Raw genomic sequence first — 22,421 nt, 5'->3', positions numbered from 1 at the left:
GGGGCATTGCCAGGGGAAATGAGGTGTGGCTATTGGTAGCTAACGCAGATTTGAGTAGCCTTTAGGTTGCTCTACTGTGTGTCTTAGCTCCAGCCTCTGAGCAGAATGCTCCATGCTCAGAGGAGTGCAAAGGGCTGCTGTGCTGCCACCGCTGAGGATCTGGCCTACAACCTGTTATAAATGCAGCAGTGTGCCCTAGGTAGTACCCTGGTCCTGAATTCCATCACCTCCGGGATGACTGAGGGCACTTGAGGAGTCAACGCTGATTTACTCTCTTGTCATTTAGATCAGAATCGGAAGTCCATATCCATATGTGAACAGGAAGGTTTTACTGCCTGCTAATACCTGGGTTCAAACTTCTGTATTTCTGCTGCTAGTGGAATCTTTGTCACCTGAGAATTTGTGGGGGATGGAGTTCTCTATGCCGTTTTACTCTGATAGTGATCTCCTCAGCTTTTCCAGGAGAAATACAGAACTCTGAATGGAGGTATTGGCATATAAGCAAGGAAGAAATTAATTTTGCAATGCATTGTTTTGTTTGAAACTGTCTTCATTAGTCTGCACATGGACAATGCTAGATTACCGATTAGGATACCTCTTAAACTTCTTATTTATAGTCTTTTGGAAAACATAAAATACTCCAACACAATTCAAGGACTTAATTCAGCAATACTTACTTATGGGAGTAATCTTACTCATTATAAGTAGTTCGATAGTCTTTAGTGAGACCACTTGTGTCAGTCAGAATTATTGGACTTGTCCCAGCCATATATCACATCACAATATCTGGTATAAAAAGATTTAAAAAAAAAAGAAATACAAGCTGTAGGACTCTAATAGTAGCTACTTAGTTAAATTTAGGAACTTAAATAATTTGTTTTTGTTTTCATCTTTTTAAAGTCTTTGGAGTTCCTCTTAAGCTTCATACTTGACAAACCCATCTCAGCTGTGTGGGTGTGTAGTGTACATACATTCCATGGAGTGCTATTGCCTGCTGTATATTTGGATCACTAGCTTTCTCTTATGCAGAATTAAAAGTGCTCTTTAAGTTTCAGTTTTCAGAGAGGGAGGTCATTGTTTTAGGCCCACAGGCAAAGAATATTTAGCCCATGGTTGTGTGCTGGATACCCACACATGGGCCAGATCCTGTAAGATGCTGACCATCTTCCGAGAGGTGCTGTGCACCTTTTCCTGGCATTAGCTTCATGAAGGAAGCAGCATGGGTCAGTGACGAGGTCACCAGTCTGGGCATCAATGGCTCTCAAACCCTTCAGGAACTGCTTGGCACCTTGTAGAATCAGGCTCAAGAGGTGCTGAGGAGCTGTTGTTATAATTGTTATTGTATTGATTGGCTTCAGACACCACAGGGAAAATTCTTGCCTCATTGAAATCAAGGGGAATTTTGCCATTGATTTCAATGGGTCCAGGACTTTACCCTTGTCACCCAAATTTAGATCTTTCCCCAAATATGGAATTTCCCCCCAGAAATATATGGGTTTGGTCAATATTCAGTCTTTGATAATGGAAAGCTTTGAAGAACAAGATCTAGTAGAATATCAAGGCTAGAAACAAGTGCTTATATGCCAGTAGAAATCTGGGAGTTCCCTTCTATTCAATGGGTTGGCTGTTGTTTGAAATTCTAGTATATGGAAACATCTGATACTGTCATTGTGACACTTGTATGGAAAGAGTTTGAGAGGTCAAATTTTATATTCTAATGTAGTGGTTTTCAACCTTGTTTCATTTGTAAACCCCTACAAAATTTCAAATGGAGGTGTGGCCCCCTTTGGCTATCTTAGACGTAGTCTGCGGACCCCCACCGGTCTGCAGACCACAGGTTGAAAATCGCTGTTGTAATGAATGAAACCAGATTGGATGTGTGTAACTCTTATAATTGGGGAACAGATATAAAACCAGGTGTTTTATGTGAGCAATCACAACCAGCCAGCACGGATCGTGTTTCAAATATTGAGAATTAATTGCTTGCGGTGAACTGTATGCAGCCAAAAAGAATGGATGAAAAAAGTACTGATTAATTTAGAATAAAGCATCAGTCTGAGGAAACTGCAATATGCTCATGAACATTTCAGGAATAGAGAGAGAAGCTGATTTTGTCAAATAAATTATTCATTGTGAATAATTCATTTAGGGCCAAATTGTGACTTAGCTAATGCAGTGCAATAAAGGCGTACCTCCTTGCAAACCCACAGTGGCCATTTGCATCATGGGTAACAGTGCATTAGGACAAAGCCACTATTCCCCCCACCCCCATGTAGGTGGGCTGCATTGTATCAAGTATAGACATATTACTATTCACTCTCTCTCCAGAAGTGCAGGGGAACAATCTCCCTCCCAGGCTGTAGCTCCTGGGGCAGCATAACAATGTGGGCTCATGACAAAGCATGACTGAGGTCTCAGCTGACCTAAGTATGATATTGTACTCTCACACTCTGTGTTTTATGGGATCTTGGTAACCATGAGGTTATTTTCCTTTATTTCTGCTTCTGCAACCATGGAATAAGTTTAATTTACTTTGACCTTTTGACTTCATCCCCTGCACTTAGCCCACTATTCCATCTCTACTGGGTCTTCTTCCAATATTCCAAATCTCTGAGCCACTACAAACAACTTCCACCAGTTGTTTGTAGGGCTGTCAATTAATCACAATTCATGCATGTGATTAATGCAAAAAAAATTAACTAGATTAAAAAATAGTTGTGATTAATCGCACTGTAAAAAAGATAAACAAAAGAAATCTTATTTTTCAATTCACCTCATACAAGTTCGCTCATTCCAATTTCTTGTTCAACCAATTGCTAAGACAAACAAGTTTGTTTACATTCACGGCTGATAATGCTGCCCAGTTCTTATTTACAGTGCCACCTGAAAGTGAGAACAGGTGTTCGCATGGCACTGTTGTAGCCGGCGTTGCAAGTTATTTACATGCCAGATATGCTAAACATTCATATGCCCCATCATGCTTAAACTTATAGGCTCTAAATTTTTACATTATTTTTTTTAAGTGCAGTTATATTAAAAAAAATCTACATTGGTAAGTTGTACTTTCACAATAAAGAGATTGCACTACAGTACTTGTAGGAGGTGAACTGAAAAATACTATTTCTTTTGCTTATCTTTTTACAGTGCAAATATTTGTAATCAACTATAATAATATAAAGTGAGCACTGCACACTTTCCATTCTGTGTTGTAATTTAAATCAATATATTTGGAAATGTGGGAAACATCCAAAAAATTACAATAAATTTTAATTGGTATTCTATTATTGTTTAATAGTGTGATTAAAACTGTGATTAATTGCAACTATTTTTATCTCACGATTAATTGTGATTATTTTTTTAATAATTTGACAGCCCTAGTTGTTTGTATATATAACAACACCCTGCCACTAGAACATTTTCCTTCTTTCTTCCAATATATGGTAGGAGGCTGAGTCAGATAGGAGCAGGTGCAGGACATATTATATTCAATTTTTGGATGAGTGACCTTTTTAAATGTCTAATACTGCATGAACTGTTTGAGCTAAAAACACTTGTTTCATAACATTGGGGAGCTTGGAATCCCAGCTGCAAGTAATATGCTGATTCCCTCCTCTTGTCCACTGGTGTATCTCCACTGAGGTCAATGGAGTTACTCCTGATTTGCACCGAGGAAAGTGAAAGGAGAACCAGGACCTTTAATTCTAACTTTGGCTGGGATTGCGATATCAAACATTAAAATCTCATCACTCTGATTTATAGTAAATCGACATGGCATATTTCTTAAGAGGTCTATTAAAATTTATTAGCAGTAGTTTTCCTCTTTCATTTTGTACAGTTAAACCCATAGTACTGAAGCAAACTGGATTTCCAAACCAGAAGTACAAAAAATAGTCAGAAGACCATTTAAAAACATTTTTAAAATTGGTTTTCTGTGAAACAACCAGCATTGGCAAAGTAGAGAAGGGTGTGGTGTGGACATGAAGGCTTTATTGACATCTGTTCGGAATAATTGACTTGTGGCTTTGCCACTGATGAGTAATGTGGTCATTGCAAACTCACGTCAATAAATCCTTCGTATTGCCACACACCACTATGTACTCCAAGATATATTCAGTGCCTAATATAAAGGGCATAAATGCTACTGATTTTGGAGGGGCAGTTCCCCACCAAAAATACGTTTTAGATCCTGTCTGTTGTTCCTCACTGTTTCACGTTTGTATTCTCTCCATGCTGCAGTCTAGTTTCATACTGATTCTCTCTTGCTGGATTTCTTGGGACTCTGGCAGGAGTCGTGTGTAAATGACACCACAGCGAGAGTGTCTTGCTGGGTGTTTTGCCCATCCCATCAAAAATTCAGTAGATTATTATTACATTAACAGCTGCCAAGTTTGATTCACTGTGGGTATCAATAATGCTGTCACAAAGTGAGTAGAAGACTTGTGGCAAAGCATGAGGTCCCACTGGGATTAGGTATTGCAGGATGTCATGGTGTAACTGTCCCCTTTAAGGGGAGATGGGGCCAGCCTGCCTCCCCCAGTCATAAATAATTAGTTCCTTCCCAGGCTGAGGGGATGGGACTAAGGGGGTCAGGTGATAGGCTAATGAACAGCTGGTCCTCATAAAAGAGCTGAAATAGCTCAGTTTGGGCAGGAATCACAGGGAGCAAATTGGGCTCCTACCGAAGACCTGAGTCAGGATCTGCAGGAAGTTGGGTACTCCAAAGGAACCAGCCTGGGGGCTAGTGCTCTATCATGGACAGGGAAGGATGCTCAACAGGGGCTGAGAACACTACTTCAGGTGAAGTAGCCCAGGAGGCTGAATGTTCTATACTGGAGCAGGGGAAGGGTAGAAAGGGAGCCCAGAGGTGCCAGGAACAGGGGCTCGCAGGTCAAGCTGAAGAAAAGCCCACAAGGGAGGAAGAACCTTTTTGTTTGGGCCTTTTCTTACCCCAGAAGGGGTTAAGTTTGTTTGTGACTTGGCTGGAGGGCCAGACTACATCTCCTAACTGACCAATGTGTGGAAGGCTGAGGAGACCCACCTCAAGGAAGGAAACTGAGGCAGGGAGCACCAGCTGTGCCACGCTTAAGCAATAGGAAGCTCTACGAGGCGACCCACAGGGTCTCAGAACTGTGGGAGTACGTACCATATGTGCTGAGCGACAGAAAGCACACGCAAAGTATTTCTGCTGGTTTGAGAGAGATTTCCTGTGCATATAATGGAGAATATTGTCAGAACTGGAAAACAGATTTTCAAGCCAGGAAAATGTTTAAGTGCTACCACAATATGGAGCCATAACCTCAGTGAGTAACTGAGAATTACTCTTATTTCACGGGTTAAATCAAAGCCTCAATGTTAATGGAGCTATTCGGATTCATCCACTGTATAAGGTACTTCTTCTCTATTTTCACTTTAGAGCTTGGTAAATAAAGTGTCTGGAACTCTGACAGTTTTATACTTTTTCCAATCTTTAAATCAAAAATGGCTGAATCAATTTTAAGTATTCTTTTGTAAGGAAAATATTGCATCTGGGCTGACAACCTCTGTACCAAATTTCCTCCCAAAGTGACTTCAAATGCCTGTTTATAAACCTCTACAATGAAAACTCTGACATACCCTGAACTATAGCAGAACACAAGTTGCCTCTATAACATATAAAGTATGTCTACACTACAGACAGACACCCACCCACAGCTGGCCTGTGCTTGCTGACTCAGGCTCTGGCTAAGGGGCTGTTTAATTGCGTTTGGACTAGGGCTGTAGCCTGAGCTCTGGGACTCTCCTACCTCGCAGGGTCCGAGCCTGAATGTCTACACAGCAGTTAAACAGTCCCTTAGCCTGAGCCCCACAAGCACAATTCAGCTGGTACGGGCCAGCCGTGGGTTTTTAATTTCAGTGTAGATATCCCCATGGAAACATGTTCCATTTACAGCAGTTGGTACTTGATAACTATTCTCAGGTTTGGAACCATATCCACTCTTTGTATTAGCATTTCTTGTAAAAGTGAAGAGGCAAACACCTCTGATTTTTCACTCCAATATTTACTGATAATTCGTTGGAATTATAAATCTGGTACTGTTCTATATTGTCTGATTTCTAAAAGCATAGAACCATAGAATCATAGAATATCAGGGTTGGAAGGGACCTCAGGAGGTCACCTAGTCCAAACCCCTGCTCAAAGCAGGACCAATGCCCAACTAAATCGTCCCAGCCAGGGCTTTGTCGAGCCTGACCTTAAAAACCTCAAAGGAAGGAGATTCCACCACCTCCCTAGGTAACGCATTCCAGTGCTTCACCAACCTCCTAGTGAAAAAGTTTTTCCTAATATCCAACCTAAACCTCCCCCACTGCAACTTGAGACCATTACTCCTTGTTCTGTCATCTGCTACCACTGAGAACAGTCTAGATCCATCCTCTTTGGAACCCCCTTTCAGGTAGCTGAAAGCAGTTATCAAATCCCCCCTCATTATTCTCTTCTGCAGACTAAACAATCCCAGTTCCCTCAGCCTCTCCTCATAAGTCATGTGTTCCAGTCCCCTAATCATTTTTATTGCCCTCCGCTGGACGCTTTCCAATTTTTCCACATCCTTCTTGTAGTGTGGGGCCCAAAACTGGACACAGTACTCCAGATGAGGCCTCGCCAATGTCAAATAGAGGGGAATGATCACATCCCTCGATCTGCTGGCAATGCCCCTACTTATACATCCCAAAATGCCATTAGCCTTCTTGGCAACAAGGGTACACTGTTGACTCATATCCAGCTTCTCATCCACTGTAACCCCTAGGTCCTTTTCTGCAGAACTGCTGCCTAGCCATTCGATCCCTAGTCTGTAGCGGTGCATTGGATTCTTCCTTCCTAAGTGCAGGACTCTGCACTTGTCCTTGTTGAACCTCATCAGGTTTCTTTTGGCCCAATCCTCTAATTTGTCTAGTTCCCTCTGTATCCTATCCCTACCCTCCAGCGTATCTACCACTCCTCCCAGTTTAGTGTCATCTGCAAACTTGCTGAGGGTGCAGTCCCCGCCATCCTCCAGATCATTAATGAAGATATTGAACAAAACCGGCCCCAAGACCGACCCCTGGGGCACTCAGCTTGATACCGGCTGCCAACTAGACATGGAGCCACTGATCACTACCTGTTGAGCACGACAATCTAGCCAGCTTTCTATCCACCTTATAGTCCATTCATGCAGAGCATACTTCTTTAACTTGCTGGCAAGAATACTGTGGGAGACCGTATCAAAAGCTTTGCTAAAGTCAAGGAATAACATGTCCACTGCTTTCCCCTCATCCACAGAGCCAGTTATCTCATCCTAGAAGGCAATTAGATTAGTCAGGCATGACCTGCCCTTGGTGAATCCATGCTGACTGTTCCTGATCACTTTCCTCTCCTCTAAGTGCTTCAGAATTGATTCCTTGAGGACCTGCTCCATGATTTTTCCAGGGACTGAGGTGAGGCTGACTGGCCTGTAGTTCCCAGGATCCTCCTCCTTCCCTTTTTTAAAGATGGGCACTACATTAGCCTTTTTCCAGTTGTCTGGGACCTCCCCCGATCGCCATGAGTTTTCAAAGATAATGGCCAATGGGTCTGCAATCACATCCGCCAACATCTTTAGCACTCTCGGATGCTGTGTGTCCGGCCCCATGGACTTGTGCTTGTCCAGCTTTTCTAAATATTCCAGAACCACTTCTTTCTCCACATAGGGCTGGTCACCTCCTTCCCATGCTGTGCTGCCCAGTGCAGTAGTCTGGGAGTTGACCTTGTTCATGAAGACAGGCAAAAAAAGCATTGAGTACATTAGCTTTTTCCACATCCTCTGTCACTAGGTTGCCTCCCTCATTCAGTAAGGGGCCCACACTTCCCTTGATTTTCTTCTTGTTGCTAACATACTCTTAACATCTCTTGCTAGCTGTAACTCCAAGTGTGATTTGGCCTTCCTGATTTCACTCCTGCATGCCTGAGAAATATTTTTATACTCTTCCTTGTCATTTGTCCAATCTTCCACTTCTTGTAAGCTTCTTTTTTGTGTTTAAGATCAGCAAGGATTTAACTCTTAGGCCAAGCTGGTCGCCTACCATATTTACTATTCTTTCTACACATCGGGATGGTTTGTTCCTGTAACCTCAATAAGGATTCTTTAAAATACAGCCAGCTCTCCTGGACTCCTTTCCCTCTCATGTTATTCTCCCAGGGGATCCTGCCCATCAGGTCCCTGAGGGAGTCAAAGTCTGCTTTTCTAAAGTCCAGGGTCCGTATTCTGCTGCTCTCCTTTCTTCCTTGTGTCAGGATCCTGAACTCGACCATCTCATGGTCACTGCCTCCCTGGTTCCCATCCACTTTTGCTTCCCCTATGAATTCTTCCCTGTTTGTGAGCAGCAGGTCAAGAAGAGTTCTGCCCCTAGTTGGTTCCTCCAGCACTTGCACCAGGAAATTGTCCCCTACACTTTCCAAAAACTTCTTGGATTGTCTGTGTGCCACTGTATTGCTCTCCCAGCAGATATCAGGGTGATTGAAGTCTCCCATGAGAACCAGGGCCTGCAATCTAGTAACTTCCATTAGTTGCCGGAAGAAAGCCTTGTCCACCTCATCCCCATGGTCTGGTGGTCTATAGCAGACTCCCACCATGACATCACCCTTGTTGCTCACACTTCTAAACTTAACCCAGAGACTCTCAGGTTTTTCTGCAGTTTCATACCAGAGCTCTGAGCAGTCATAGTGCTCTCTGACATACAATGCAACTCCCCCACCTTTTCTGCCCTGCCTGTCCTTCCTGAACAGTTTATATCCATCCATGACAGTACTCCAGTCATGTGAGTTATCCCACCAAGTCTCTGTTATTCCAGTCACATTATAATTCCTTGACTGTGCCAGGACTTCCAGTTCTCCCTCCTTGTTTCCCAGGCTTCTTGCATTTGTGCATAGGCATTTAAGATAACTCGCTGATTGTCTCGCTTTCTCAGTATGAGGCAGGAGCCCTCCCCTCTTGCGCTCTCCTGCTTGTGCTTCCTCCCGGTATCCCACTTCCCCACTTACCTCAGGTCTTTGGTCTCCTTCCCCCGGTGAACCTAGTTTAAAGCCCTCCTCACTACGTTAGCCAGCCAGCTTGCGAAGATGCTCTTCCCTCTATTCGTTAGGTGGAGCCCATCTCTGCCTAGCACTCCTCCTTGGAACACCATCCCATGGTCAAAGAATCCAAAGCCTTCTCTCCGACACCACCTGCGTAGCCATTCGTTGACTTCCACAATTCGTCCGTCTCTACCCTGGATTTTTCCTTCCACAGGGAGGATGGACGAGAACAATGCTTGCGCCTCAAACTCCTTTATCCTTCTTCCCAGAGCCACGTAGTCTGCAGTGATCCGCTCAAGGTCATTCTTGGCAGTATCATTGGTGCCCACATGGAGAAGTAGGAAGGGGTAGCGATCCTACTGCTTGATGAGTCTCGGCAGTCTCTCTGTCACATCGTGAATCCTAGCTCCTGGCAAGCAGAAGACTTCTTGGTTTTCCCGGTCAGGGCGGCAGATAAATGACTCCGTCCCCCTGAGGAGCGAGTCCCCAACACCACCACCCGCCTCCTTCTCTTGGGAGCGGTGGTCGTGGAACCCCTATCCCTAGGACTATCATGCCTTCCAATCAGCGGAGTCTCCTTCTGCTCCCTTCCCTCAGATGTATCATCTAGTCCACGTGCCGCATTAGTACCTGTGGAGAGAACATGAAAACAGTTGCTTACCTGTATCTGCGTTGCTGGTACATGGACACTCCCCTTTCTTCTTCTGGAAGTCACATGCTGCCAAATTTCTTCACGTCCTTCTGTCCCCACTGCGCAGCCTGCTCTGAATCTTTGGAATGTTGTGTCCGTAGAAGCATATCCTGATGTCTGTCCAGGAAATCTTCAATTTCTCTTATGCAACGCAGGGTCAATGCTTGTTTCTCCAGACCTTGAACCTTCTCTTCCATTATGGAAACCAGGTTGCACTTTATACAGACAAAGTCGCTTCTGTCCTGTGGAAGAAAGACAAATATGGTACATCCTGTGCAGGTAACAACAGCTGAATGCTCACCATCCATATTACCTTCCTTCTACCTTCCTCAGGTGCTGTAGTAATTACTCAGAGAAGCCTGCAAGATGAAAGCCTCAGTGGGCTCTCCCCAGGCGAACTCCCAGGCAAACTCCTTCTGTTAGCCTCTTTGCAGCTCAGCTGACTGGCTTTTTATAACAGTCAGGCCCACTCAAGGCTCACCTGCGACAAAGCACTCCCAATTCATTACCCTCTCAGTGATCATTCCCTTGGCAAAGGAACGGATGGCTTATCATTATGTGATGGCTGATGTTTAGTGTCTTAAAAGGAATGAGTTGATGGGCATTATTATATTTGTAATGCTGTAGCACACGCAAGACCCAGTCAGGATTGCAGACCCATTGTGTTCAGAGGCAAACTACAAGATAGTCCCCTGAATTGAAGTGTTTACATTCAGATAGCAACCGAAAGATCTGCAAGGGGCATTATAAGCAGACGGCATTCCAGTCCTGCTCCTAACGCAGTACATGCATGTATCTGTGTGGGTCTTTTCTAGACTTAATCCTTTCCTAGAGTTGCTTTTATTGTTATCTGAAACAACAACAACAACAAAATATAAGCCTTAACCTAAACTTCCTCCTGTTCCTAAAGAATTGTTTTCCCTGAAGGACCCCTCTGTCCCTGCCCTTAGTTCTCTCTACCTGAGGAAGCTCCTTTTATACTCCTTTGTTTGAAGCTGATAGGACACTTCTGAACTGACATCAGAGTGATTTAGCAAAAATAACTGCAACTTTGTGCAGGGTAGGTCCTAGAACCATGTATCAGGATGAGTAACCAAAAAAGTTCTGCATCTCTGTATGTGGAACCTAGGACTCTGTTAGAGACATCAAAATACTTAAACACAAAAGTCCACCTTTACACATTCTGCTGTAAGCGTGATTCCTAACAATACTGCTAAATTCATAATTTTTTACCTAATTAACAGTGGCCTATAACAGTATTTATGTCTGTCCGGTCATCCACAGCACCCTCCAGTTGTCTTCATTCGGCTCTTATACAGGGGAAGTGCACTCAGAGTCCTACTGTTGACTTCAGTGGAGGTAGGATGAGGCCCTGTATGTGGAAGTTGCCCTGCTGCTGGTACCAGAATACTGGAAGATGGGTGGGATGTTGCCGGGTTTCCACAAAAGGAGTTCTCTGAGTCTGTATTCCATTTTTCTTCAAAGTTCTGCTGAGAGACCTGAGCATCTCCTGCAGTTGTTTGCTTCTACTCCTCCTCTTTTCATCCCCCTCCCTGTTTTTATCTTTCACCAGTGTACAGGTCTAAGCAAGGTTAATAATTACTGTCTGTAAAGCCATTCTGCCCATAGCCTCCAAGGCCCTGAAGCAGGTAATATGCCACCTGTTACCCAACTGGCTTTAGAGTGAGGAAACTTCCAATGTGCCAGACTGGTCCTGGATCTGCCTTTTTTCAGAGACTGCACCAATCATCCTTATCTGATACAGAAAGCTTTGTTCTGATATGGGGTCTCACTTGGGACATCCTTTCTGAGTCTCGCCAAGATCTTAAATACACAGAACCTTCACTGTTATCCAATCAGTGAAAGATCCTTAATGTCTCCAGCTTCACAGGCAGCTGGTAAATGCATACCTGCAATACAGGCAGGGAATTGGACACCTCTCAAGCTTGATTCAGTGTCAATTGTTTACAAAGTCTCATGGGCCTTAGTGGTTGAGCCATGTGGTCCTTAATGTGTATTAATGACCTGCCTGCTGCTGCATATGGATTGGAACCTGTGGTGTGTTTTGCTGTGCAATAAATATTCCAAAAGGGCTATTATTGTTCTTAAGTTTTAAAAAGAAGACTCTAAATCACTGCAGGAGACAGAAAAAGAAATTTTGCTGTCTTTGAAACATTGTGGATTGTTACCGCATACTTACTGCGGCACTTTGAGGTGATACCATTAAGAGCCAGGAGCCTTTCAAAAATAACCATTTACCAAAGGTTTCTGACAAAATTAATCAAAAACTCATTTTAGAAAGTATTTTCTGCTTCTGCCTTAAAAATTCACCACCCTCCCCATTTGGAGTTGTTAAAGAAAAGTTTTCTTTTTATCAGATATTTATTCCTTGGGCTCAGTCTGGGGCTGTTCAATTTCAGAGTGGAGATATGATTTGTGATGCCTTCTCTATGCTTCTGTGCCCTGGTACTGTGCAAAAATCTCTTTAATATAAAGAATTGGGATCTTTGCACAGAGCGTTCAAAATTTCCCAGACTTTATTTTTTCTGTAAGAAGTTTCTAGTTCTTTTCTGTGAAGTTACCAATGATCTCCTTGGGACTGGCCCTAGGTATCTGAGAGACCTCCTCTCCCTCCACGACCATGACTCTCCTTGAAAGCTGTTGTCCACCAGAATGATCACAAAACCAAACACTTTCTGAATCAAGTGCTAAACTAATTTCTTCAGTTTAACTTTCCCTCAATTTCTCCATTCACAAGCTCATAGACACACAACACACCAACTCATACCCAAACAAACAAGAAACTTATACATTAATCAAGATACTTCTCCTATAGGAAGAAAGAGAGAATGAGGTAGAGATTTATTTCTATTTTAAATAGTTAGCAGTGCTACACACTACAGTGATGGGGCCATGTAAGTATCTTGATAGACAATGTACACGAGTACACAGTAGCTATCCAGATCTGTTGCCATAAAGAGTAAACAACAAGAATACTCATTTCCCTCATTTAAAGAGTCACAGAAGGGTAAGCGGAATGCAGAATTCTTGTATGATGATAGCGGGTGTAAGATTATATTAGAGGGCTCTCTGCTGCACCTCTCTGAGGCACTCCTGAATCACCAAGCTAATAACTAATCCTTCTCACTCTCTTTTCCAGCTCCCTCCCAAGATTCTTGCTGTCGCTCTATTAGGCCTGACCCAGTCTTCAGCGTACTGTTGCTGCCAGCTTCTGAGACCTAGTGCCAGACCCTGGCTCCCCTCTTATCCACTGGTGTCTCCCTTTTAAGTCCTGATTGTTCCTACTTCAGTTTTTCCCTGGAGATGGCATGTGGAACGAAATACTTCAAATTCCCATGAACACTAGCTGAGGGGCTGTGCTGAGCTGGCTCTTGGCCACAGACAGTGGTTAATTAATACAGAGCGCTGTGTATAGAGGAGCGTGGTCTCAGCACAGCACAAAGCTCCTTTGTTCTTCGTCTTCTTTTGTTCTCTGACTTCATTACTGAGGGGCCCTTGCTTTGCCTCCACTCGGACCTGGTTAATCTGCATCAGTTACTGAACTTATTCTGATGAAGCCAACTCTTCATTTTTGTTATAACACTAGCGAACGCTTTTGCCTTCTAGATACTAACATGCACACGAATCACACATCGCTTTAGCCCTCTTTACTCTGGGTTGTTAGGATGTGTCTTTGCAATAGGTCTCACCAGTGAATCAAAAGTGAAATCCCAGCAGTGATAAGGAATGCTGGAAGTGCCACTGTTTCATATTTACCATTGCTGAATGCCACAGCACATAAAATAAACGTTAGCTATTTACTCTTGATTTAAAAAGAAAAGGACGAAAGCTGATGCTCAAATAAATTTGTTAGTCTCTAGGGTGCCACAAGTACTCCTTTTCTTTTTGCGGATACAGACTAACACGGCTGCTACTCTGAAACTCTTGATTTAAAGGTATCCACCCTTCCACTGCAGCAATTAAACGTTGCCAGTGTGGACATTGTGTTGTCTGGTTAACATTTGTTCCTCCACTTCTCAACTATAGGTTGGTGTTCTAGGAGAGGAGGAGGAGTGGGTGAGTCTATATGAGGTGGAGAATGAACCTGATGCCCAGATGCTGGAGATACCAAACCTCATTCCATACACTCATTACAGGTGAGGACAGCTAGTAATTAAATGCAGTATTAACAACCTAGAAAACTGTAGCATGGAGGAGCTTTTCCATTCATAAGCAGCTGACTGTAGTTTGCAATATGAATGAAAGGCAAAAGTTCACACCCCATAACAGTTACAACCTGTTTAGCGCATTTAAATTTTGACGTACGCATACTAAAATAACTAATCGTGATGCAAAGGGGAATAAACCAACTAAATGGGGCTACTGAGTAACTTCTTAGATCATGAGTCTGAGGCCTTGTCTATACAGAAAGGATGCACCAGTTTAACTAAAGCTGATTGATTACAAATCAGTCTAGTTAAACTGTCACAATCTCCTACCTACACACTTACATCAGGTTAAAGATGCTTCTATTGATTTATCTTAGTTTGGTAATTTAAACTGGCTTAAAACTTTGCTTACAGGAATTCATCAAATTATGATAAATCAATATATGTAAAGTTTAAACCGATTTTAGTGCATCCAATGTAACTAAACTGATGCGGTTTTCTAGCATAGACAAGGTCTGAGAATGGGGATGCCCAATCCTAATGGAAAATGCCTACATTAAATAGTGTACTAATAAAAGACTTAGTAATCAGGGACTTCTGGCAGCTAGGGCAAAGCAGTTTGCTATAGACACTGTCCACTTTCACACCACTGAAAGGCCTGTTACCTGGATCACATAATAATGTGAATTGCAAAGCAATAAGATACAAACAAGGTGAAGATCTTATCATTTGTAATTAGTTCAGTGCCTGTGCACTAATTTTCTTGATTTTAGTAAAAACCACCAGAGCATATTGGACTCTTCCTCCCAGTAGAGTTTATTGTCAATCAGTTTTATCGGATACATACGGACCTGCCAAGAATTTCTAAAAGCTATTTCCAGATGTGGGAGATTTCTAACAAGGCAATTTTAGAAAAAAGTGTATTATCAGGATGTCTTTGTAGTCTTTCATGATGACAATGGATAGTCACTGGGCCAAAGAAAGAGAATGGGAAGGATTCCATGGCCTGGTAGTTAAGGCACTCATGTAGGATGTGGGAGGCACAAGTTCAAATCCCTGCTCCAGGGATTTTTTTTAATTGTTTATATAAAAAGGGCAGCTTCAAAAGGAGAGACTGAGAGAGCCTCATACCAGAATATCCCCTAGCCCAGTGGCTAGACCCCTCTCTGGTAATGGGGGAGATCCACATTACGTTCCTGTTCCTATGTTAGGTAGAGGGGAAACTGAGCCCAGGTCTCCCCTATCCCAGCTGAAGGCTAAAGTTAATAAGGGATGCAGCATACCACCACCTCCTCCTCTGTGAATCTAGTCCTCCTTTCACTTTTCAGGAATTTTGATAAAAGGAAAGGAAACAGAAATGTTCAGGTCTAAGACATTTCAACATTGCCAAAATGTTTCATGGAGGTTCAACTCAATCTTTTCAATTTGCCGAAAAATTTCAAAAACCATCATTTTCAGTTTGGCCCCAAACCATTTTTCCCCCAGATTGCCTGCAAAGTAAATATTCACTCAGCTCTGTTCATAGGATCATTGAAAGAGATGAATTTCCCAGCTGTCACCAGATCCTTGAGGTTATCAATGGTACTGTGCTGTCAGGAGAGCCAGAATGTTAGTGCTAGAGCTGGGTAGGGGGGACCCTCTTGTACTCCTTAGCCTGGTGGTTAGGGTACTGGCCTGGATGTGGAAGCTCAGATTTAAGTCCCAGCCCTGCCTGAAGCAGAGTGGTCTGGATGAAAAACTCTGTTTTGAATAAGACAGAGTAGGGATTCAAATCTGGGTCTCCCACATCCTTGGCCAGTGCCCTACTACCAGGCTACCTACATGCTCGCTCGCTTGCTCGCTCTCTCTCTCTCTCTCTCTCTGACATTTCAACACAATTCTGTTTTCATGAAAAAAATTGCAAATTTCAAAACCTCAAAAATTGCTGAAAAACAGAGTGGTCATCCTGCCAGCTCTAGTTACAGCATGCTGAAGGGATAAATCATGGGCCCTAATTATCAGTTAGACAGTCTTTGTCAATTGAGCTTCTTTTCTACACTCTTTGCCAGTGTTTGAGTGTGAAATTAGGGACGATGTTTGTTTGATGTATTGCTTTTAATGCACTTCCTAAAATGATCAAAGCAGATAGATAAATGGTGTTTCATAGTCTAGCTCAGCCCTTATCCACGTCCAATCATTAGAGCCAAATTTCCACGGTTCAGTATAAACAAATTGAGCAGCTACATGCTAGCCTCAAATAATTGGAACTGCAAGACCCTCCTGTGTTTGTCACCTGTGGGTATCTGATGCCTACAGCAAGTCTTAACTTTTTTGTGAGTCCTTATGAAGTTGTAAAAGGTTTTCATGCCTCTATAAGGACTCCTGCTGTAGAAGAGATCATTTGGAGCAAACAGGATGGCTTTTAAGCTGTGTATCCATATTAAATAACTTAATCATTCTTGTGCAGGAAAGGAGACAAGGCAGTCCACAGAGATATATCAGCCCTCATTGAATTGATGATTGAAGGGAAATGTAACTGATGCATTTCTGATATTTGCAAGGACACTATGATATCCAGATACCGATATTTGTAACACCCTTTCTGAATGTAACATGGAGGCATCTCAATGGAAAATCAGTTAATGCTGGCATAATCTCCTCAAATTTGGTATAACTAACATAATCTCCTTATATTGCCCGTCTGTTTCTAATAGACACTAAATTAGTCTAATTTTGAGGATCTTGCCATTGTTGCAGTAGTGGACAGGGCGATGAATTTAATGGGTATTCATGACCAATGGCATTTATGTCTCAAATTGATGACAGCCTGGTTTTCTTTCATATTGGTGTAGTTCCGGGCAAGAAATAGCATTTGTTCAGTTTTCAGGTTAGCTTTGCTTTGGAACATGTTTGCACTGTGCTTTCTTTATGCTTTAGATTCCGGATGAGACAGGTGAATATTGTCGGCCAAAGCCCACTCAGCCAACCATCTCGTGTCATCCAGACACTGCAGGCACCACCAGATGTTGCACCAGGAAGTGTTACTGTACGCACTGCCAGTGAGACTAGCTTGTGGATCCGATGGATGGTGAGTAAATGTAAATTGGAGAGTCTGGGGGAGATGCTGACATTTGAAGTGTCAGTTTCCTCAGAGAATGTGTCCAAAGTTCATGAATTACTTTTTCATTCATTTGACCCAAAGAGCAACAGCAAAAATATTCCCTTTCCCAAATTGTCTGAAATCTGAGATTTATCTAAGTGCTTTACTAATCAGCTCAATTCCCCACTTCCTTTGCTTACAAGGCAAATATATGCCTTGAGTAAAAGGCCAGAGATGTGAGTGCCTTAGCTTTAGAGGCTCTCCATTTCCTCAGCTTCAGTCAGCGCATATAGGCAATATGAATACTTGAGCTCATTTGCTGCTTCTTGCCTCAGAGTTCTTCACTGAATTCTGATCACTAAAATATGGTGATCTTGCAGATATTGATACCAAGAGATGTTAGTGAGGTTGGGAGGGGGGGCCATCTGAGATCATTTTAAAAAAAAAAGGTTGATCATGTGATAGTGAAGGGAAGATGAAATGGGCTGTCCATAGGAAAAAACCCAGAAGTATGTTGTAATGATAAACTGTTAAAGAACTAAAATTGTAATAAGTTAAATGCTGCTTCTGCGTTACACTGATATATATCTAGAGTAACACCCTTTATATTTAGAGAGTTACTCTGGTTTTATGCTAGTGTAACTGAGAGCAGAGTATTTCCATATATACCTACACATCACTTACGTGGAATCTGTATCCAGGTGATCGATTGCAGAGCTATGTGATAAATTGTGGAACCAGGTGATTAATTGCAGAGCCATTTGCAAATTAATTTATCATGCACCTTTGACTGCCTCAGTTGCCCATGAAAATATCTCACTGGGATTTACTCTAATATTCTAACTCCCTTCAAATAGTCACCTTTCTAAATTATAAATCTGACCCCAAAATAGTTCCTTCTGCTGCAGCTTCCCCCTCCCCCACTCCAAAATGTGACTAGATAGGAGCAGTATTTCATTGGAAAGGCGAGATCCCAGCTTCCAAATGGCACCCAGAACTTGTCTAGACCTTGAAGGGCTGAGACATCAGGCTTATAAATGGGACATTAGTATGTATAGAAAAGCTATTACAGTTCATTTGGTCATTGAGCTGCATAACTCACTTGTGGCTTCACATATGAGTAACATGCTCTTCCATAACCTATGCAATCACACCTTAATAGCATATTAACCTTCATATCTGTGGTCTGTACTCTGATCATTTAAGAGCATTTTAGGGGCTTGTTAAAACTTTCATTAGGACTGTTTTATGTTCATCTACCTGTATAGCTAGATGTCTTATTTACCATGAGGCCAACAGTGCAGAGGTCAGAGGGAGCCACAAACACATCTGAAAATGACCCAGTTTAACTTTTCTACACAGCATAATGTCAGCATTTTAAAGAATGATATCGCTGCCCTTCAAGGCCAACAATGAGTTTTGTGACCCTTTGGGAACTTCTTTCCAACTGAATGAAGTTTACATTTCTAGTCCTACTGGGCCGCAGGATAGAATACTTTAAAGCTATGAAATGTTAATGTAGAACAAAACCTGTTACTGAAGCAGTGTTGAATCTTGCTCATACTTGATCTCATACAGATATAATTTTAAGGGGGAAAATCCACACTCGGGTGGAGCAGGTGATGACATTTCTGGGGCAGGTTAATTTTTCTTTTAAGAGTCTGATGCTGCTCAGGGAGTTGGAATGTTAGAATAAATCCTAGTTAGATGGATTAATAGGCAGAGGGCCAATAAAACAGTCTGAGGTGCATAATAAATTTATCACATGGCTGTGCAATTGATCACTAGTTTCCACAATTTATCCCATGGTTCTGCAATTTACCATACTGGTATTACCTCCACATATATGGAGTGAGGGGTGTATGTAGGTATGGGACGGGCAGAGAGAGGTGTTATTTGCTATAAAATATTTAGGTAGGGTGGCATGGAAAAAAATTAAAAATATTACATACAAAATAAAAAAATATTATAAATGGTCAACAAAGGTAAACAAAATGTATAATAAGCCCTCAACCTCTCACAATTCTCTCACCTTCTTGGAGTATTTGTTCAGTATATGAGTACAAAAGGCAATGACATATGATTTGAAAAGCATAGTCCACCCATTCTGTGCAATAATTTTGTGCTCCTCTTATTATTAATGGCCAGCCTCTCCCTGATGCTCAATATAATGGCAACCCAGAGTCGGTGGGCTACAGGATAAAATTGTGGCGTGTGGATCTGCCGTCTCCAGTGCTCACGAAGGTTATCGGTGACCGGCTAGAGAGGGAATATACTATTGAGGATCTAGAGGAGTGGGTAGAATATGAACTGCAGATTCAGGCCTTCAATGCCATTGGAGCAGGACCATGGAGTGAGGTCGTGAGAAGTTGCACACGAGAGTCTGGTAAGTAACAGGAGTATATGTGCTTCTATGAAGAATGGGCTCAGTGTATTTCAGTATCTTCAGCCCTTTCCCTCAACCTCTCTTTCTTGCAGATCTACTAAACCTAAAAGTGCACTCTACTGATCCATTGGTGGTAAAAAAGACACATTTGCTAGCCAGGCAGCTTGTTGGGGAAGATTTTAAACGAAGTAGATAGTAACCAAAGAGGAAACTAATGATCTGAGCTATCAGTGCCACCTTCCAAAATTGTGCCCGTAGATCTGCATAAATGTAACCCACTTATGTGCAAGCTAACAAGAGCATAGAAATTGTTCTGTCCACCTGATCTGAGTATGCAGATATTAAACTAGTTTAGAGACTTCCAGTTGCCAGAAGAAAGCAGTCTCTATAATATCAAGGCAGTAATAAATAACTGGTAACTGTAGCAACAGCAGAAGCTAGATCTTGCAAAGCTGTTAGCTAGGAACTTCAGACAAAGCTTCTTTCTCTGACCCAGCCTGCATGCCTATGACGTAAATTGATTTTATATTGCAGGTGAATAATTAGATGGAGTGATCCTACTTGGATAAAATACTCAATAATAAAAGTGAATTACTCTTGCATGTGACCTGTATTTAAGCAATGCTCATGTTTGTTATTTTTCTTCAACATCATTTAAACTTGAGTGCTTGAAACTTAATACTGTACATGCTGTGCGTGCATATGCACATCTGCTTGTATGTAAATAAAGACAATGTGCCAAAGCTACCAATGGAAGCAACAGGTGCTCAGCACCTTGCATGATTTGGTCTCCTGGTTCAGACAACTAACCTTTGAACTAACTGAAGGTAAAAGGTTAAACAAACTCTTTGAGCCCCTTCCTTTTAAAGTGTTGGGTTTTTCCTAGTAACTGGAATGTTATTGCTAGGGGTATTTTAAACAAGATATGTTTGTAATGGAGTTTGAGATAGTATGTCCCAAAATAAAATAGTTTTGAAGAGCTCCGTATCATTATAAGGAGATAACTGCATTTCCTCTTTTCTCTATTGCTGTTCAAACAATTCCTCTGAAAAATAACAGATACTGAGATTAAGTGATTTCATAAAACCTAGGGATGATAGTGGTCCAGATCATCCATTAAAGATCAAAGGTTCCATGTGTATATTTCAGCATTTTCTCTCCCAATTTTAAAAAAATATTTAATTTGGCAAGCAATGCTAGAGGAGAAAGAAAGAAAACTGGAATCAAAATGATGCTGAACACTGGTTTGGGTCATAAGGACTAGTTTGTTTGTTTGTTTGTTTTCCATGTATTTTCTTTGGTGTCTGTATCTGTTGCGAGAATAAAGCATCTTGGTGCACAGTTAAGAATCATACATTAGGCTGCATCTTTTCAGATGAAGTGGCACAAGAAAACAAATGTTGGTGGAGCAACCTGCTGTGTTGAAAACAAAAACTTCATCAAGGCTGAAATTAACCTGACAGGCCTTGTATTCATGGGCATGGCTGGGCTAAAGTGTGAGTAGGGTACCCCTAAAGCCGGGGCGTGGAGAGGGAGGATTCAAGGCAAAGCAAGTCCCATCAGCCACTTCTTTCAGGGAGTGAGCATAATAGTAATACTTAACATTTATACAGAGGTCTATATGCTCAGAATGCCTTACAAAAATTCTCCCAACATTCCTGTGAGGTAGGTAGAAGGTGGGTAAGAATTGATATCCTATATTACAGATGGGGAGACTTAGGCTGATTTTAACTGGAATTGTGGGTGCTCAGCGCTCTTGACAATCAGGCCAAAGTTGACTCATCCAAGGCCACGCAGTGGCAGAGCCAAGACCGGAGCCTGTATTTCTCAACTGCCAGTGCAGAGCTCTAACCGACAGCCCAGGGTGGCAGCCTGAGAAGTGAGTTCAGGCACTAACCTCATTCTTGGTATCCTATATGTCAGTGCAGCTGGATGAGTCCACAATCCTTATTAAAAAGAAAAATTGCATCTGAATGACTGTTTTTTCTAAGATTTGTGATTATGTCACTGTTAGCTGAGCACACGTGCTAACCATAAGTTGCATGTCACTGCAGCTACTCTGTCTTTTAATGCATTTCATTATAAAGAAGGCTTGAGGCAACCAAACAGACTGAGCATGGAGAAGCAATACTGGGATTGGTTGGGGGATGGCTTAAGAGTAGACAGCAGGAAGGATGAACAAAGTGAAAGGAAGATCCACATCCTGGATACAAAAACAGGTTGTTGAAGAGGAGAGAGAGAGATGAATTTGGGCCTCAAAAAGGACAGATTTTATTGATCCAAAATGTTTTTATACTCTGGGAACTTAAATAATTCAGTTAATTTCACTGTGTAATATAATCACAGAATGACAATTTACAAACTCTGTTTCCACTCATTGTGATGGGAATTGGTTTTCAGGATTACATATTTCAACTACAGAAATGCTAACTAGACCTTCACAGTGTTCATACAACCTTGATTCGAATGTTTCTTTCTTGATCCATAACCTCATGTTTTCACATAATTCATCTCAAATGCGCCAATCCACTGCCCTAGTATTTGTGGGCTCATAATGCTCCCTGATGACGTGGCTGTGCATAGCCACTCATCTTACAAAATCAGCTGCTATATAAGCACAGTCACGTATCTGTGGGAGGATCAAGATCTTAGTGTTTCAGACATTGATCCTCAGGAAGCAATTAAGATTCTGAGATAAAGCATTGGTTTATGGCAGAAATAGGGCCAAATCCTCAGTTGGTGTAAAGAAGCATTGCTCCATTGTAGCTGATGGAGCTATATCAGTTTACACCGGCTGAGGATCTGGCCTATAATGCCTAACTCGCTTTATAGACAAAGAGGGTTTTATGGTGCAACGCTGTTATTTTTACCATAGCCATAGGTCTGAACCCTCACCTCTAACTAACATAAGATGTACAAATTATCAGCTTTATTTTTACTTTCAAAATGTTACAATGATTCAGTTAACTTAAATGAGCTAATACAAGGAACCAGTGGACCACTCCACATCTGGCGTCTTCTAAGACAGTTGA

The 22,421-nt window shown here is 42.0% G+C and overlaps 1 protein-coding gene across 1 annotated transcript in view; it reads left to right on the top strand.

Moving 5' to 3' along the window:
* The window catches only part of SDK1 (sidekick cell adhesion molecule 1), a 640,834-nt gene that overhangs the window by 516,955 nt on the left and 101,458 nt on the right, over positions 1-22,421 (top strand). The window contains exons 23-25 of the mRNA XM_073361953.2: positions 13,803-13,912; positions 16,841-16,991; positions 19,152-19,389. Coding sequence (XP_073218054.1) covers positions 13,803-13,912; positions 16,841-16,991; positions 19,152-19,389 — 499 coding nt within the window. The remainder of the gene's footprint in view (positions 1-13,802; positions 13,913-16,840; positions 16,992-19,151; positions 19,390-22,421) is intronic.

This window comes from Lepidochelys kempii, chromosome 10 (assembly GCF_965140285.1).
Source record: "Lepidochelys kempii isolate rLepKem1 chromosome 10, rLepKem1.hap1, whole genome shotgun sequence".
In the NCBI taxonomy this organism is placed as follows: domain Eukaryota; kingdom Metazoa; phylum Chordata; order Testudines; family Cheloniidae; genus Lepidochelys; species Lepidochelys kempii.
Note: the sequence above shows the minus strand (reverse complement) of the source record. Positions and strands in the feature narration are given on the sequence as shown.